This window comes from Carassius gibelio, chromosome B7 (assembly GCF_023724105.1).
Source record: "Carassius gibelio isolate Cgi1373 ecotype wild population from Czech Republic chromosome B7, carGib1.2-hapl.c, whole genome shotgun sequence".
Lineage (NCBI taxonomy): Eukaryota > Metazoa > Chordata > Actinopteri > Cypriniformes > Cyprinidae > Carassius > Carassius gibelio.
The window spans coordinates 3,612,357-3,629,200 of record NC_068402.1 but is presented as its reverse complement, the minus strand read 5'-3'; the positions used below and the strand labels follow the sequence as shown (position 1 = coordinate 3,629,200).

Here is a 16,844-nt window from a genome sequence, read left to right as displayed (position 1 = left end):
GTTCAAGAGGAATAGTTATAATTAAAAATTTGCTTGGGTGACTTTAACTAAAAAGGCTAAAAGTACATGATGTAGCAATAATGAAAACCTTAAAAATCACTTTTAATCTAAAAATTTACAGTTTAATCTAAACGTGTATTTTGTTAACATTTAAACAATATTTTTAAGAAATGAAAAAAAAACAAGTAATGTTTACAAATGGTTTTACTTACTTTTCTAACACTTTTATTAAAGTCTTTATATTATTAGTAATGAAAGTAATGTCAAATTAATTAATGAAGAATTAAGTATTTTGTGAAATGTTGGTAATCACGGCTAAGTGCTGTCTAATGCATGAAGAGAGGCTTTTATTTTGTAATTAAGTGGTGCCTCAATCTTAAAGTTCCGTGCTCTGTATGTACAGTCGCTATCTTTAGTTCCGCTGCTTTATCAGCAGGGATCTAAGATGAGTTCTGTGTCGCAGGAGATCCGGGGCTTCTCCGCGGCTCGTCTGAGGAAGCAGAGCACCAGAGTGACGACTGTGACGGGCGAGCGACTCGTGGAGACGCGCCGTGGAGATCGGTACCACGTGGAGCGCGAGGGGCACGCGGCGTGCGGGTTTGTGCAGGACTCGAGCCTCGACCTGCACGTGGGCGTCATCAGACCCTTCCTCCTGCTCTGTGCGTTATGTGTTTGATGTGTATTTGCAATATTCATCGGGAAAACCTGGTGCACTGCTGGAAATATCAATATTCCATGCGAATTACTGTATTTGTGCACAAATATCAACAGTGACTAAATAAAGGGACACTGCCTGGTACTTTATGTGTAACGATGCATATTAAAGATAAAAAAAAAAAAAGAGTTCACCATGATAACTATTAATAACAACAACAACACTACTGCTACTAATATAATAGATAGATAGATTCAGAATTCTGTATTCCAGTCAAAACTAAGTGTCCAGATTGTTTGTTTGTTGGTTTATTAAGACTAATTCCAATATAATGAATATGATTATCATTATATTAAAAAAGGATTCATTGATTATGACGAATTCTGTCATTTCTAGCTATTGTTAACACAGTAAAATCATAATAAATTTCAATTTTAAGATTTTTTAAAATATATACTTTAAGACAAAATTATTTATTTATGGCTAATTCCAAATAAGCACATATATAATAATAATGAATATTATTATTTTTTTTTAATGGAGTGAAGATATACAATGACACATTGAGTATTAACCCTACTTGTTATATTTAACTAATAATGTGATTTTAAGCATCACAGGATGCTGCCCATGATATAGACACACTGAAGAAATTAAAGGTAATATACATATTTTTTTTACTTATACACTACTTTTTATATTTATTATTTAACAGTACTTATCTGACTTTCTTATAAACATTTATAAAAATAAGCAGGCTGCTTTATCTAATATTAAAATGATAATAACCTGTGTTTTAGGTGACTCATGTGCTGAATGTGGCGTATGGAGTTGAGAATGTGTTTCCTGATCTCTTCACGTATAAGACTGTCATCGTGTTGGATCTTCCAGAGACAGACATCACTTCATGCTTCCCTGAGTGTTTCCAGTTCATACATGAAGCCAGTCAGCAGGTGTGTATCCAGAGATAGTGTGTGTGTGTGTGTGTTTGACCTGTTGACTGTGTGCTCCTCAGGCTGGAGTTGTGCTGGTCCACTGTAACGCTGGTGTTTCTCGCTCTGCTTCTGTTGTCATCGGGTTCCTCATGTCCCAGGAGAACATGTCCTTTGATGAAGCCTACAGCGCTGTGAAAACCGCCAGGCCTTGCATTCAGCCAAACCCAGGCTTTATGAGTCAGCTGAAGAAATATAAACCATGATTCCACACAAAGACTGATTTTTGTAAACCAAAATGTCCTGTTCTTAGCATTTAGACGTGTTTGATGACTGCATACATCAGATTTCACACAGCCCGTGACGAGTTAATGAGCTGATGACAGGAAGCATGTGTGTTTAGATTTGTTTAGACATCAGAAATGTGAAGTTTGGGGACTAGAATGGTGTAAGTGCCAACGTCCTTTATTTCATATTTATTTCATATTGAAATATATTTTTATGAATATTTATGTTTATACTTGTTGCAAAAATTAAAATTTGAAACCATCTCTGCAGATTCATTGACCGACTTTTAATTTCCCTGAGGTTTTTAGTGGGTGACTTTTATTTTGAAAACCATTATGACGAGAAACTGTTCAGAGTCCACTCGCACAGCAACTGAAGAGACTTTGACAAAACAAATATATCGGTCATATATTCACCTGTTTTGAGATTTTTACGCTATTTTACAGGTGTGTATAGAAACATGTCGTGTGAAGCATCAGTCCAGAAACAAGTGCTCTTAATAATGGACAGTTTAGTCACATCTATAGTGGCAGAAATTTGTCAACTCGATATTTTTCAGTCAGAGCGTCGAAATGGAAATCCAGAAACTGATATTAAAATGGTAAGTTATTTCAAATGTATACTGATTAACATTTGTAAATATGTTAACCATTTTTCTTTCACTAAAAATGACCGCAGTGTTCATAGTTACTGTCAAAGTATACAGTAGTTGATGACTATTTTACTACTGTAAAATGATAATACGCCAATATGGGATAAAAAAATATGGATTTTCAAACCTTTTCATTTTCTTAATAATCGTGGGAGCGTCGATCCTCAACATTACATGTGCTGAAACTTAATAAAGCAAACCTGTTGTATGCAACAGTTGGGTAAGTAAAACTTTTAACAGTTAAATGGATTATTTTTTGTTTGATTCACAAGAATCTGACGGATGCTATAAGGAAAATAACAAACTCAACAGCTGAACACATCTGTAGAATCCTTCATAAAGCATCAAGTGGATCAAGAAAAGATCTGACACAACCAGATCAAATCAACCACATGGTAGAGCAGCAATATGCTGGCAGTGGAAGACCACTTTACACTCATATCAAAGATGAGGAACATGTCAAAGGTGGGTCTTCTCAAAACTAAATCCTATATTACTGTTATTTTAATAGATTAAATAATAAAAATGCACTGTTGTAGGAGGAGATCAGCAAGGCTTCACTTCAGACGTTGTGTCGGGAATCCAGGAAAGATTGAGTTGCACCCCATCTGGTGGACATCTACTTCAGACTGTTGAAGTAATCCACATCCAGCTGTAATTGTTGTGTTTTTGAAAATACAAAGGCTTTTTTGTTGTACATCAAACTAATATAACCCTGTATTCATCTAGGAAGAGCTGGAGTTTAGATTTGAAGAAGTATTTGTCCATGAAGAGGAACAAGTAGAGTGTCAAACTGTTGCTGTAGATGGTACAGACTCAATGACACTAATGCATTTGGATTAAAATGGTAGAATATGTTAATATAAGGCCTAAATATGCAATATCATATCTATTAACATGCCTTGTTCATGTTACAGATATAATGGATCACAACGCAGATGAATCTGAATCTGTAGAGCATCAAAAAGAAGAGCAGTGGAGCACTGAACCAAACTCTGTGGATGAATTAAATGACATTTCAGTACAATTAAACACACTAGATCCACCCGACATAATAGAGACAGGATTGGACGTCCCAATAGACGCCACTGAAAATGCTGCTGTAGATGGTACAGACTCACTGACGTTAATGGAATTGGATTAACATGGTAGAATATGTTAATATAAGGCCTAAATATACAATATTATATCTATAAACATGCCTTGTTTATGTTACAGATATAATGGAGCCCAGTGCAAATGAATCTGAATCTCATCAAAGAGAAGAGCAGTGGACCACTGAACCAAACTCTGAGGATGAATCCAATGACATTTCAGTACAATTAAACACACTAGATCCACCCGACATAATAGAGACAGGATTGGACGTCCCAAAAGATGCCGTTGAAGAAGAGCAACCCAATACAAGCGATGAGCAGAACACATGCAAAATCTGCAGAAAGACCTTCACCCACCTCAACAACCTGAGAAGACACGAGCAGAAGTTCCACAGCGGAGAAACACCTCACGCTTGCCAAGAGTGCGGAGAGCGCTTCGGCTCCAGACGCCTCCTCCAAATCCACCGCAGAGACCACAAGGTGGAAAAACCGCACAAATGCACGCTCTGCGACAAGGTGTTTCGCTTGCCCAACCACTTGAGGAATCACATGACGAGTCACGGTGACCAGAGACCGTTCTCCTGCACCACATGTGGAAAGAGCTTCGCCTTGATAAGCGTCCTCAGATCTCACGAGCGAACGCATGATGGCGAGAAGACCTTTGTATGCTTGCAATGCGGCTCCAAGTTTCTCACCAAGTCTTACTTGGACTACCACCAGCGAGTTCACACTGGAGAAAAGCCATACCTGTGCAAACACTGTGGGAAGAGCTTTGCCCAAAAGGGCAACCTCAAGGCACACGAAAGGGTTCACACGGGCGAACAGCCCTTCAGATGCGAGGACTGTGGAAAAACCTTCGTACACGCCAACACCTTCAAATCCCACAAGCAGCTCCACACGGGAGTCAAAGCTTTCTGCTGTGAGCTTTGTGGGAAGGGTTTTCGGCGAGGAACGCATCTCAAGACTCATCTATTGACGCATTCTGGAGACAAACCGTTTAGTTGCGATGTATGCGGGAAGACTTTTGCCCTCAAAGGATCTCTGAAGACGCACCAGCTCACTCACACGGGGCAGAAGAGTTACACTTGTAACGTCTGCAGTAAGCAGTTTACTCAAGCCAGCTCGCTAGCGAAACACAAACGGGTTCATACGGGAGAGAAACCGCACCGCTGCGCAAACTGTGACAAGTGTTTCTCTCAAAGCAGTCATCTTAACTATCACTTGAAGGTTTGCCCATCTGGGACAAAAGGCTCTGCAAACTCTAATGTGGAAGAGAACTAGCTGAGAACTAATCCCATTTGTGCCTTTCTTGAAAATACCTGTGACCAAATAATTGAGACTTTTCTTAGAAAATCTGCAAGATGTTTCATGCGTAATTATTGGATCTAATTAGGGTGAATCTCACGATGAAACTCCTGTGTCAAATTTTACAGTGAAATAAAGCAATTATATTTTGCGTAAGGATAACTAAATATATGAGACTATTTGAAAAGTTAATTTGCAAAAACAGATAACTTATAGTTATGTTTTTTAATTGTGCATTCCAATAAATCTCAAGCTGTTATTATGATTACGTAAAAATAACTATTAAATACAGCGAACACAAAAACCTGATATAAAATAAATGATTTTTGAAAAAAATTACTTTTTTTTTTTTTAAATAATTAATTTGCAGATTTGTATATTAATACTCAAATAAAATGTCTCAAAACCAGACTGATGTAGAAATGCAATTTAATTTATGTTTGAAATATACAGAACCCACAAATGGACAAAAATATTTGAAAGGAGGGAAAAACAAAAACAAAACATTTCAATGCTTTGCTTTGTCTCAATTGCATTCTCCTGAGAAACTTTGCATTATTATTTTGCATCCATTATTTTTCCTCCTAAGCAATATTATTTCAATCACAGGTTTTGGGAACGAGTTTGTTTGTAAAAACAAATAACTCCGTTTTTGACAATTTTCAAAAATCATGTTTTTTTTCCATTATCTGTTTTTGCAGATAAACTTTTAATTTTCAGATATGTACATTAATACTCAAATAAAATGTCTCAAAACCAAACTGAAATAAAAGGAATAGAAATGAAATTTAAAATACATAATTGCCATGGAACTAATGTCATGTAAAAAAAAAGAAAGAAAGTGGACAACGCAATGGAGAAAAATATTTGATGGGAGAATAATAAAAAAAAAATCCTGTTTCAATGCTGTGCATTCACTCATAAATATATTGCATTCCCCTTTGACAAAAAAAAAAAAAGCATTGGAATTCTTTTTGTCCGCCCAAGTGATTATTTCCATCATAGGTTTTGGGAACTAGAAAAAGCATTAAAATATTTTTTCCTCCCATCTCAATATTTCCCCATCACCATGACTCCATAGAAATTCCATCAAATTTTCTGTGTAATATAAAAAAAAACCAACTTTCCTACCATTAATGAAAGGGAGACATGCTTAATAAATAGCCAATTTTAATAATAACTGTTAAAAAACACATAGGATAGACATTTACTGTACATCTACTGACAAATACTACAAAGCAAATCAAAGTTTTACAGAGGATTCAACTTTTAAATTAAGACAAAGTAACACATGGTAAACGTTAACTTAGAAATAATAAACGGTTTTAGCATTCAGAGGAATGTAAAAATTATTTGTATTTTTTCTTTTTTAAAGAAAAAAAAAATCTAAATAAGCACTTTCCTGTTGACCGGGTTTATATACATAAGGGCAAAATATCACAGACAAAATTTAAGGGCTTAAAAAGATTCAGAAAGTATAAATAAGTTATCTGAGTTAAGTTGAATTGACCTGTTTGACACAGTTTTTGCAACCATAACCATGTTCACAGATGAATCAGCGTTCTTTGGTCTGTGACTGATCTGAGAACAGTCTTAAGCAAAATTGTTGTTGTGCTCTATCCGGGTGATTAGGGTGGACACCAGCCTCTCCAGCTGCTCCGCCCTCTGTTTGCCCGTCTGCAGAACCTCCTCGTGATTGGCCTTTTCCTCGCTGTCATAGTCCATCACCGCCTTATTAGTTATCAAAGACAGAGCGAAGACGCGCATCCCACAGTGCCGTGCCACGATCACCTCATGAACCGTACTCATGCCTAAAACAGACGAAGTATGCTTATTAAACAAGTTCACATAGAAAAAGCATATACACAATAGCATACAGAACAACTCACTGATCACTAAACCACTGCTCATTCGCTTAAAAAGTGACATTTGGTTCAACTTAAGGTATGTTTACACCACCACTATTGTACTAAAACACAAGTTTTTCCCGTTTGTTTTCGAGAAGTGTCGCATACAGACGACAATGTTGTCAAAAAAAGTTGCCATTCATTTCGATCTGCAAAAACAACTAACAGTGCTCTATTATGTATGCCTTTCCAATAGCACATGCACATGATGCAGTTAAAAAAAAAAAGTTTTAAGGTTCGATTCTGCTATTGTCACTTTGTACTTTGAAACAAGTTTTCAAAAGTTTGCATTCTCAATCTCAATGCTTTCCAGCTATTTTGTTACAGCATCACGGTTAATTTGCATAGTTAAAATTTTAAACGGTCACACATTTCTGCATTTGGCAGATGCTTTATATATAGAGGCTTGTATAACATTTCATTAGTTTAGACATTCCCTGGCAATCGAACCCATGACCTACAGGAATACTAACTGTTGTCAGTTCGAATGCTCTTTTCAGCCTGTCAGAGAACTGCATAATACTCTATTATTTTATTTTATATATCTTAATGCTACAATAGCATGTGCTGGTTGTTCAAAAGAGGCTTTACAGCAGTCGAGACTCTTACCGACAGCATCAGCTCCCAGTTTGTGCAGCATGCGGCACTCTGCGATCGTCTCGAACGACGGTCCGCCTAGAACACAGTACACGCCCTCTCGCAGGAAGTCACTGTAACCGAGCTCTGAACCCACGTCGAGCGCCAGCTGCTGGAGTTCTCGATCATATGCATCAGACATGCAGGGGAAACGAACGCCAAACCTAAAAAGATAACGTAAGGCTTATATAGTGAACAGTTTCTACAGGAGCAAGTGTGGAATCTCTGTGGATCTGTTACATAACAGTGGTGATTCAATTAACTAAATAAACATGCCTTTCGTCATTGGGTCCAGCCAGAGGGTTGTTTCCAGCAAATCCAGGCATGTTGAGATGATCTTTGATGATCATGATGTCGCCTACTTTAAAGTCCTGGTTTAAACCACCAGCGGCGTTGGTGAGAATCACGGTCTCCACACCCAGCAGTTTGAAGATCCGCATAGGCAATGTAATCTAAAACAGAACAACAATCTTAGTTTGAGATGCTTTGAACCTCACATCAGTTGCAGTTTGCACCAGTTGTGTTCCATGTGTGCAGCACAAAACCAGTCCTAAGTAGCTCAGGTTTTTTTTGCAACCTCAGATTTTCAAATGATTGTATCTTGGCCAAATATGATCCTATCCTAACAAACCGTACATCAATGGAAAGATTTATTAATTTTTTAATGACTGGTTTTGTGATCCAGGGTCACATCTGTGTTGTTTTTTTAATTGTTGATCAAGTATCGGATATCAGACCTTGGAGATATTATCATTAAGTTTTAAACTGTGGAGCAAAAATAACCTGTGTAAATACTATAAGTGTTCTGGTCCTGCATTCCACAGGGTCAAAGAGTTTACGCTTCAATCAGGCACACAACACAACCCGTTAAAACTAATTTGGTTTTCAATAAGGTCACATGTGGACCAAATATAGTTAGTTCCTGGTTAAGAAGGATCTCCAGGTCCTTCAAGTTTGTGCGACTTGCAATTTCAGTAATATTTAAATATACAGAAGTGAAAATTCAGAGGCTTGGATCAGCACCCAGGATTTAATTGTCAGACTGACGAAGAGCCATATTGTTTACATGTTTTGGACTCTTGACGAGCCAGAATGTGTGTATTACAGGGTGCTCATACCTTTTGGATGGGATATCCCTCATAGAGATGAAACCGGCCCTGCATGCAGACACAAGGTCTGCCCTTCAAAGTGCCAAACACCAGCCGTCCTGCGTGACCGTGCACTGCAGAAGAGAAAGAAATGCACAGATTCAGTAATGGTTTTTACAAGATAAGGTGCACAATATTCTATATTATACAGTCGACCCCACCTGTACTTTGGGGGAAGTTGGGAATGTCCCTGTAGTTGAAGACCACCTGGTCTTTCAAGGCATCAGCCAGTCCACCCAAACCCGAACCGCACACGATGCCCACCAGAGGACGCACTGCAGTCTGGGACAGAAGCCAGTCAGCTGTGGCCTGGCAATCCTCATAACTGTACCTGCGAAGAGAGAATGGAACAAATGAGTTCACGAGGCCCCTCACATGACTGCAACCAAATGTGTTTCCAGCACACCGAATTCACAGCACACGCATGCATGTTTCCCATCCTGACACACTTGAATGTCACACACAGTTGCATTACACTTTTGTACAATACACTTACACAACTGAGATATATACAATAGCATTTGGATATGTAGTGCATAATGTAGTTATATAACAACATAACTAAGTTGAACTGTTGAATACTGTAACGTTTGACTGCCTACGAAGTCTCTAGATACCAAATAAAAATATCCTGGCAAATCTGAAACATGAGCCACTTTCTGACACATCACAGCTGTAATGTCAGCGGGTGACTACTAAAATAAACTGTGACAGAGCATCTTTATGATAAGTACTCTGGCCTCTGCACAAAAAAAGTAACATTAAAATCTAATTAGATTTACAATTGAATTTCAATACAATCAATTGACAAAACAATATCTGTTCTCAAAATAACTAGCCAATGTCCAGAAAGCACTTCTCCAAATATAGTATGGTATTTATACGTATTAGGTGAATGGTTGACTAATACTAGTGGCTAATTAAATATTTAGATAGTAAGGTGTCAAGATCATATTGTGTCTGTTATACAGTATAAGCCTAGGTTATATATATTATTTTAAAAATATATATATTTTATCAGAATGTCAATAGCCTACAATCCATTCAAAGTCAAATTTTCCCTCCAATTTATAAGTACTTCAAAAAGAGTTCTATAATCTTACCCCCGCGTTTAAATCAGGAAACATTCGCTTAAGTAACGGTCATTCGCTTCCCTGGCAGCTGTTCAAGTCACGCACGCCCGGGCATCACCACGTGCTCGTCACTGCTAAAATTCGGTTAAACTAAAAAATAGCCTACACTGCTAATGTATGAATGAACGGATTAATTATAATAGGTCGACTTTAACTATCAAACTGAACTCCCTGTAACGTTACTATGCCTTTGTTACATCACCATCGAAAGAAACTAGAACTCAACCAGTTAACTTTCAAAAGACAAAATAAAGACACAAAATTAGATTCAAAAAACAAAAATCGTTTACCCAGAGCTGCTCTCAGGAAACATGATTAAAATCGCTGATCAGATCCTTCACGAATACGGAACGGAAATGTCGATGTTACTCTGTGGCGATGTGTGGTAAAGTTAGACACAAACGTACGCGACGATTTACCAATGAAACAAATAAAAGTGATGAGAATGAATCGATAACGAGACGCGAGAATGAATACAAGAGCTTTCTTGCCGTCGGTTTCTTATAGAGACGCCGCTTCCGCCGCTCCACCCCGCGTCTGACGCGCGCCAAGCGGAACACTCCTCTGACGCAAATGCCTCTGGGTGGGCCGTCATGGGCTTCTGGTCTGTTATCAGTAAAATCTCACTTAAACTTGAGCAACAGCTGTCAGACTGAACACCTGATAACATGGACATTGGTTTTACTAGATTAGATTTATGTATGGTTGAACAACACAGACACATGTTAGGCTACTAAGAGTCACCCAAATATAAACATTGTCATGTGAGGCCATGTGTATTTGTCTTGTTCAAACTAATTCACAATGATTCAGATAAAGAAATCGTGCACTTTTAAACAGATATCATCAACCGCATTTTCTTTTTGGCGTTGTATCACTAAACTTGAAGAATGTGTATATTATGTAATACTAATATTTTAGGGTTTTTTAAAAACATCAGTATGTTAAACCTGTTTTGCTGAGTTTTGAACATATACAAGAGAACATATTTCATCCCGCTTTGCTCCGCCTGTGTCAAACATTGCAGAAATGCCTAAGACAGTTTCATAAGTCAAAGTATTCAGTCCTCTAGCATTCCTCTCATGCTAAATCAGGTCTGTCCAATCCTGCATTGTCCTGCAAAGTTTAACTCCAGTCCTAAATAAACACACCTAAACCAACTAAACAAGGTTTTCAGATTTTCTAGAAACTTCCATGCAAGTGTGTTGAAGCTGGTTGGAGGTAAACTCAGGCAAACCGGACACTGGCCGTCCCGGAGCAGGATTGGACGCTCTACTAAATGCATCCTGAATTCATCAGAAGGTATTGCAGCATTTGAATTTACATTTAGTCATTTTGTAGACGCTTTTATCCTAAGCGACTTACAAATGTGGACAACAGAAGCAATCAAGTTCAACAAAAGAGCAGTCATATGTGATTGTTGTGTTTATTTCTATTGGTGTATCTCTGGTCCTGTGAGACATGACATTTCGTTCCATTATATGTCCACACATGTAGAAGAATGACTAAATTAAATATAATAAATATATATAAATATAAAAAAAATATACAAACCCATTTTTTTTAAATGGTCACGCATGCTTTATTTTAGAGTGAGAACAGGATCTAGGAGGGTGTCTCAGAGACTCAGAAAGAGTTCATGACCCCCGTTGACCTATGACCTGTCTCAAACATATCACATTAGGTAGAAGAATCCTATTCATATTAGCACCTCGTATAAACAAACTTCCCACACATCAGTCAAAACCATCTTAGGGTTATCAATGGAGAATATACAATCACCTCTGTGACTGTTTAATGCAATATTTATCGTAACAGCACAGTTCCAGTTAAATTACTCAATGGCACCTAAAGCCCGGCATCATCGCAATTCATGACATCATAATTATCTGAAACTGCTTCTGCTTTATATGTCATTTCCTGTTGTGATCATCCAGTAGTTCAAGGTACCCACAAGTGACTAAATGACTAACAGATAAGTATAATATTTACAACCTCACCTATAATATAAGGCCTGATAGGGGGCCTGTTGTTGCCTCAGTCACTGTTGTGACTGTTTCAGCTCAGAAAAACATGGCTGAAGAAAAGAAAAGGCTGTGAAGTGCTGGACTTGTACTGATGACATGGTTCTTCTTTGCTCAAGCTGACACGCCTGTATCCTGACCAATGGAGTAACGGCTCGGCTCATGATGGCACACAACAATCCAGCCTTTTCCTCCGAGGTTACAGCTGTATAGGAATCAATAAAAATGTTCCCAGAGCTGTCCAGGTGCCAGGTTTATTATGCAACCAGTCCAGCGGAACAAGGTTAATGCCTCACCTTTGTGATTTGAAGAAATTAAACATTACTTGAAAGCCTCCATCTAAATGACCAAAGTATAATTTGACAGTAAATCAGCCTGATGGGGGTTTCTTTAACACTAGACCACATTTGAAATGGATCAGGGTGTCCAAAAATGCATTTTTGTCTTAGGACAACTTTGGACCACTTCAAATGCTGACTGCTGTAGACGGAGGGATCTGCATCTGATCAGCACGAGTCTGGAACGAACTCATGAATCTTTATGCAACAAACTGCACACATAACAGTAGTAATAATATTATCCACGTCTGATAATTGCAAAGCATACTCACTTCAGTCTGAGGGTGTGCATGAAAGTCACATGTCCCGGTCAGCACAGGAAGTGAGCAGGCCTGTCGTCATCATGAATAGGGATCCTATTATTCATAATGACTGAGAGTATGTGTGGAACGTGTGAAATGGGTTTAGCTTGACGTCTTTGAACCTGACTAGACTAATGCATGCAGTCCTTTATTTGTTCTTTTTACATTGATTAAGCTCAGTTGAGACAAGTCATGGGCAAAATCTGGCAGATCTAGATTTTCCAAGCTTCAGTATCTACAGATAGACACAGGAGTGTGTGACTGAGAATCTGCAGAAGTGTTTCACCCTGCAATTTAATGTGAAATGGAATGAAGACTGGGTTTTATGGCGGTTAGGAAATAAAACAGTCCAGTACCAAATGGGCCACAACTCTCATTAAAGCACTGAGGGGTTTTTGTGTGATCTATGTGAAAAAGGCTGGTCCTGAAAGAATCTTCTAGTAGGATTGAGAAAGTTTGTTGGATAACATTGCCTATAATGTTACATAATAAATGCATGGGTCAGTTTGACTGCAGAAATTCACTGCCAAACATATTTGGACACGGACCAAAGCAAATGTAAACTTTAACTCGGTTTTTCTCTCACAGCCTTTCATTAAACTTCCAAACACTAAGCCTTAGTAAATATACAGACATGTCCAAAAGTCAATCTCGAACTGCTTCTATTTGGCATCTTGTTAACTTAGTACAAAAACGGCAAATTAATGTGAACATTTTTCTTTTTCAACTGAAAGAGGAAAGAGGAAATGTTGGTCATTATAAAAGTGATGCAATAGGAAGGGTGGGTTTCAACAAGAAGACTACTCTTTTTTCTTCAACTTTTTACAGTAACGGCACTCAGGATTTCCAGCTCATTGTGCGCTATCATTCTTATGAAAAATCATCACCGAGTCATCTCGGCTGTTAAAATATATCAGAATGTGGACATTGTGCCAACTTTCCCTGTTTTATGTAACCTCTCTCTTATCACCCTCATTAGGAAAGAATAAGTTGAAAAGAGACAAGAATAAGGAAATGGGAGATAAGCCATGGTGAGTTTTATCGATAAGGACTTCTTTAGTGTCCACCATAAAACACTTTCCATAACTGTCAATAACAGAAACTTGTAGGAATTTAGTTTTAACACGCTGCAACAAACTGGTTATGAAACTCACCGAGTCGCAAGAATATTCAATTCCCAATGGAGAACTCGGATAAAAGCATCAGACATATTATTGTGTGCAGACACTGTTTATTTGAACAAATATGCAGGCCAAGGCCCTGTACAGGTCAGTCAACACATAGTAGATACATGAAGTGAAGGAACTGTGGCATGTCTGCGATTGGCGCGTATAGAGGGTGGTGCACTGATGGTGGCGTTTAGTGTCATTTTCAGTATAAAAGTGAATGTCCTGTAAGTCCCAACCTCTACTCTGAGTTTAACAGCCTGTTTTCTTCAATTACTATTGCATAACACTTCATGCTTTTTGCAAGTCATTGTATACTAAGCCATCAGTTGGGTTGCTGATGACATGAACAAATGCAAAGACAAATAGCCCAGTGTTCTTTCCTAAAAGGGCTCATTCTCTTCCTATTATAGAATCCAGAAAAATTAATTTACTTAACATTGTTCTTTCATCCAAGCTATTCACTGAAAATGCATCATGACATTGACAATGCTGAATTGCACTGGTCCTCTGCTGTTACATACAGTCTGGAAAACAGCAGCTTGGACAAGCAAACATTGCAAAATCTCTTCTTTTTTACTTTATGGGAAAAAGATAGTCATTGATAGCAGAAAACGGACTGTACTGAACACTAAATACGTACATTTAGAACACAGAGTTTGAGTTTGTCAACAGCGATGGGGAGGTTGACATTGGCTGCGGTTCTTGATGTCTGAGATCGTTCATGCTCTCGCTTCTCTCAGATATAAACTCAGGGTTGGTTATGTGAGAACGTGTCTGGAGAATCTCACTCCAGTGTCATGCGTGAAACCTGCGACACTCACTTTGGTCCTCACAAGAGTGAACTTGAAGGCCTTTATTGTTGTAAGTAACGTGCTCTTCCTGAAACTGAAAATTAGATGAGCTATTTGAAGGGACGTGCCGTTTTGCATTATGCCAAATGAATTAAAATACAAAATGCAAACCTGTCCATGTCCGGAGATAATTAGAAAAACAGAAAGAGAAGAGATAAAAAAGATCCATAACTTCAATTACACATAATACACATACATTCTTAAAAATAAAGGTGCTTTAAAGATTATTCACAGCGATGCCGTCCTTTTTGTATCGAAATCGTATTGATAACAGACCTCCAGGAAAAGATGAGGTTCATAAATCCTGAATTGTCCTTGATCTTTTAATTAGATGAGAGCCACATGTCACCAGTAATGTGGAGAAAGACATGGAGCAGAACTAACATAAAGGCAAATTGAAAATAGAATGCATGTGATGCTGTCTGACAGTGAATGTGCGCGGGATCTTTATCAAATCAATCCAAGATGGTTTTATTCATACAGAGCCTTACAAAATATACATTGCTTCAAAGCTGCTTTACTGACAAAATATTTCAGTATTAATATCTGCAAGAGCAGATGCAATAACATGCAATAAAATACAGATAAAGTGCTGGCAGCTGTGAATGTGCTGATAAATATATTAAGATAATATGTGAATTATTTCAGAAAGAAACAGACTCAATCATTGTTTTATAAATGCAATAAAAAAGGATTAAATCAAGTTTTTGCTTGTATTTGATACTTTCAACCATTTATCAGGGGTCTCTGAGACAGGACTAGATATTTCAATTCAAGTTATTTCAATATATGTCTTACGTATGGACTGTGTGACCAAGATAGCCATAACATTCCTAAATCATAACTTTAAAGCTTTCAGCTCAATTTTGAATGGAACAAAAAGTGGTTGGTTACTCATCTCATGTTGTTCTTAATTTGAAAGATTTTTGCTCCCAAGTGAGTTCAATGTTAAATTTTGACACCAAAACTTGGCATTTTAAGTAAGGTTAAGTTATGATAACTTGATTTCTTTACTAATGACATCATTCGGGTTTACAGTGTATGATTAACTTTCCTCCACTGAACATAAAAGGAAATGTTCTGAAGAGTGCAGTTCTTCTGAACACAACAGTTGGCTAAGGATTGTTTACTGATTATATTCCGCTCCAAGCTAGAAAAGTTATTTAATTAAATCAAGGTCAAATGCATTTATAATACATATTGCAGAAATAGTAAGTGTGCTAATACAAACGTACTGTAGTTACATTCTCTATTGTCCTAACACTCTTGATTCTGCCCATACTGGAGATGAATGGTGCAGCACTGTCCCCTACTGGATACATTCATTCATAGATCATTGCTGAGCTTTTCAGTAAAGGCAGAGGATTTAGAAAACTGTTTCAAGAAAAGAAATCCAAATCAACCAGGATTTAGGTTAAAAAGTATATGCATTTTAAAGAAAATATTTTTTAGGCTCTCATATTGTTTTTCAGTCATACAATGCATGCACAGTTATTAGCGATACGCTGTTTAAAACTGTGTTTGATGAACGGATGCCACAGCATATCACACTAAATAACGTGTACTTCTTTCAAGCATTAATGCCAAGTTGTCAAATACTCTAATGTCAGAAGAAGACAGAATGCATGACAAAATACACTACTAAATAAAAGTCTGTTTCAAAATTGGAGAAAGGGACACCTACCAATTAGAACGGTGTCTTTAGTAGCCACAGGAGGGCTCTAGAGCCAAGGGTTCCTAAGAGACCATGCATCTGATTGCAGGAATGGAAGAACACGATGGAGAATCCTTTGGATGAACCTTGAGGCCAGCTGTGAATTACAGGAGTTAACACAGTCAGAGCACAGATTGCCCTTATAAAACTTCTCACGCTGATTGTCCACATAAAACTTCCCTCACTGGGAAGGCATAAAACTTACCGAGCGGCTCCCTTGGACAGAAAATGGGCACCACTATCCCAGACATAGTGGTAATGGTTTCCTCTCCTTCTTTGAATAAAAATACTGAATGAAAGTCTGCACAGTGTGTGTGTGTTTGTGGGCTCGACTTCAAAAAGCATTGAATCTCATGAGGTAGTCTATGAAAAAGTTGTAGCTAGAGTGAACTGACAGAAAGGGTATGATACTGAACTGAATATCAACAGCGAGAGAGACGGAAGTTGAGTGGGAAAAAGAACACCATGTGCTCAGTAAAACAAACTAAGTGTAATGCCAGAGAAAAGGGTCAACAAAAGAGAAGAAACAGAACAGAAGAAACAGGCTCTTCCGACAGAGCCGTCCAGGCAAAAAGAGTCCTGACCGACTTTCTTCACCTCTGCTTCCTTTTTGTGCCCCATCCTGTGTTCTTCCATCCACCCTTTCTTCTCTTGTGTATCTGCATCCTCTCATTTGCATCTTACATCCCCGAG

At 37.9% G+C, this 16,844-nt stretch overlaps 3 protein-coding genes across 6 annotated transcripts; 2 read left to right on the top strand and 1 right to left on the bottom strand.

Moving 5' to 3' along the window:
* Nucleotides 1-383: 383 nt before the first annotated feature.
* LOC127961297 (dual specificity protein phosphatase 19) lies at nucleotides 384-2,144 on the top strand. Of its 2 annotated transcripts, none has more exons than XM_052560349.1 (4): nucleotides 384-659; nucleotides 1,268-1,314; nucleotides 1,456-1,608; nucleotides 1,749-2,144. In XM_052560349.1, the coding sequence occupies exons 1-4, from the start codon at nucleotides 446-448 to the stop codon at nucleotides 1,851-1,853; spliced, it is 519 nt and encodes a 172-aa protein (XP_052416309.1). In that variant the 5' UTR covers nucleotides 384-445; the 3' UTR covers nucleotides 1,854-2,144. The 2 variants fall into 2 exon arrangements, with proteins under 2 accessions (XP_052416309.1, XP_052416308.1); XM_052560348.1 differs by having other exon boundaries at nucleotides 390-659; nucleotides 1,671-2,144.
* A 76-nt stretch (nucleotides 2,145-2,220) lies between these two features.
* LOC127961295 (zinc finger protein OZF) lies at nucleotides 2,221-5,770 on the top strand. Of its 3 annotated transcripts, none has more exons than XM_052560345.1 (6): nucleotides 2,221-2,476; nucleotides 2,800-2,992; nucleotides 3,067-3,164; nucleotides 3,257-3,335; nucleotides 3,445-3,636; nucleotides 3,746-5,770. In XM_052560345.1, the coding sequence occupies exons 1-6, from the start codon at nucleotides 2,336-2,338 to the stop codon at nucleotides 4,903-4,905; spliced, it is 1,863 nt and encodes a 620-aa protein (XP_052416305.1). In that variant the 5' UTR covers nucleotides 2,221-2,335; the 3' UTR covers nucleotides 4,906-5,770. The 3 variants fall into 3 exon arrangements, with proteins under 3 accessions (XP_052416305.1, XP_052416304.1, XP_052416306.1); XM_052560344.1 differs by having other exon boundaries at nucleotides 2,221-2,480; nucleotides 2,840-2,992; XM_052560346.1 differs by lacking the exon at nucleotides 2,221-2,476 and adding an exon at nucleotides 2,514-2,747 and having other exon boundaries at nucleotides 2,840-2,992.
* Nucleotides 5,771-6,082: 312 nt separating this feature from the next.
* Nucleotides 6,083-10,292, bottom strand: LOC127961296 (purine nucleoside phosphorylase). The gene is made up of 6 exons (XM_052560347.1): nucleotides 10,044-10,292; nucleotides 8,782-8,951; nucleotides 8,591-8,694; nucleotides 7,749-7,924; nucleotides 7,446-7,636; nucleotides 6,083-6,740 (listed from the first exon to the last, which is right to left on the bottom strand). The coding sequence occupies exons 1-6, from the start codon at nucleotides 10,064-10,066 to the stop codon at nucleotides 6,523-6,525; spliced, it is 882 nt and encodes a 293-aa protein (XP_052416307.1). The 5' UTR covers nucleotides 10,067-10,292; the 3' UTR covers nucleotides 6,083-6,522.
* Nucleotides 10,293-16,844: the final 6,552 nt, after the last annotated feature.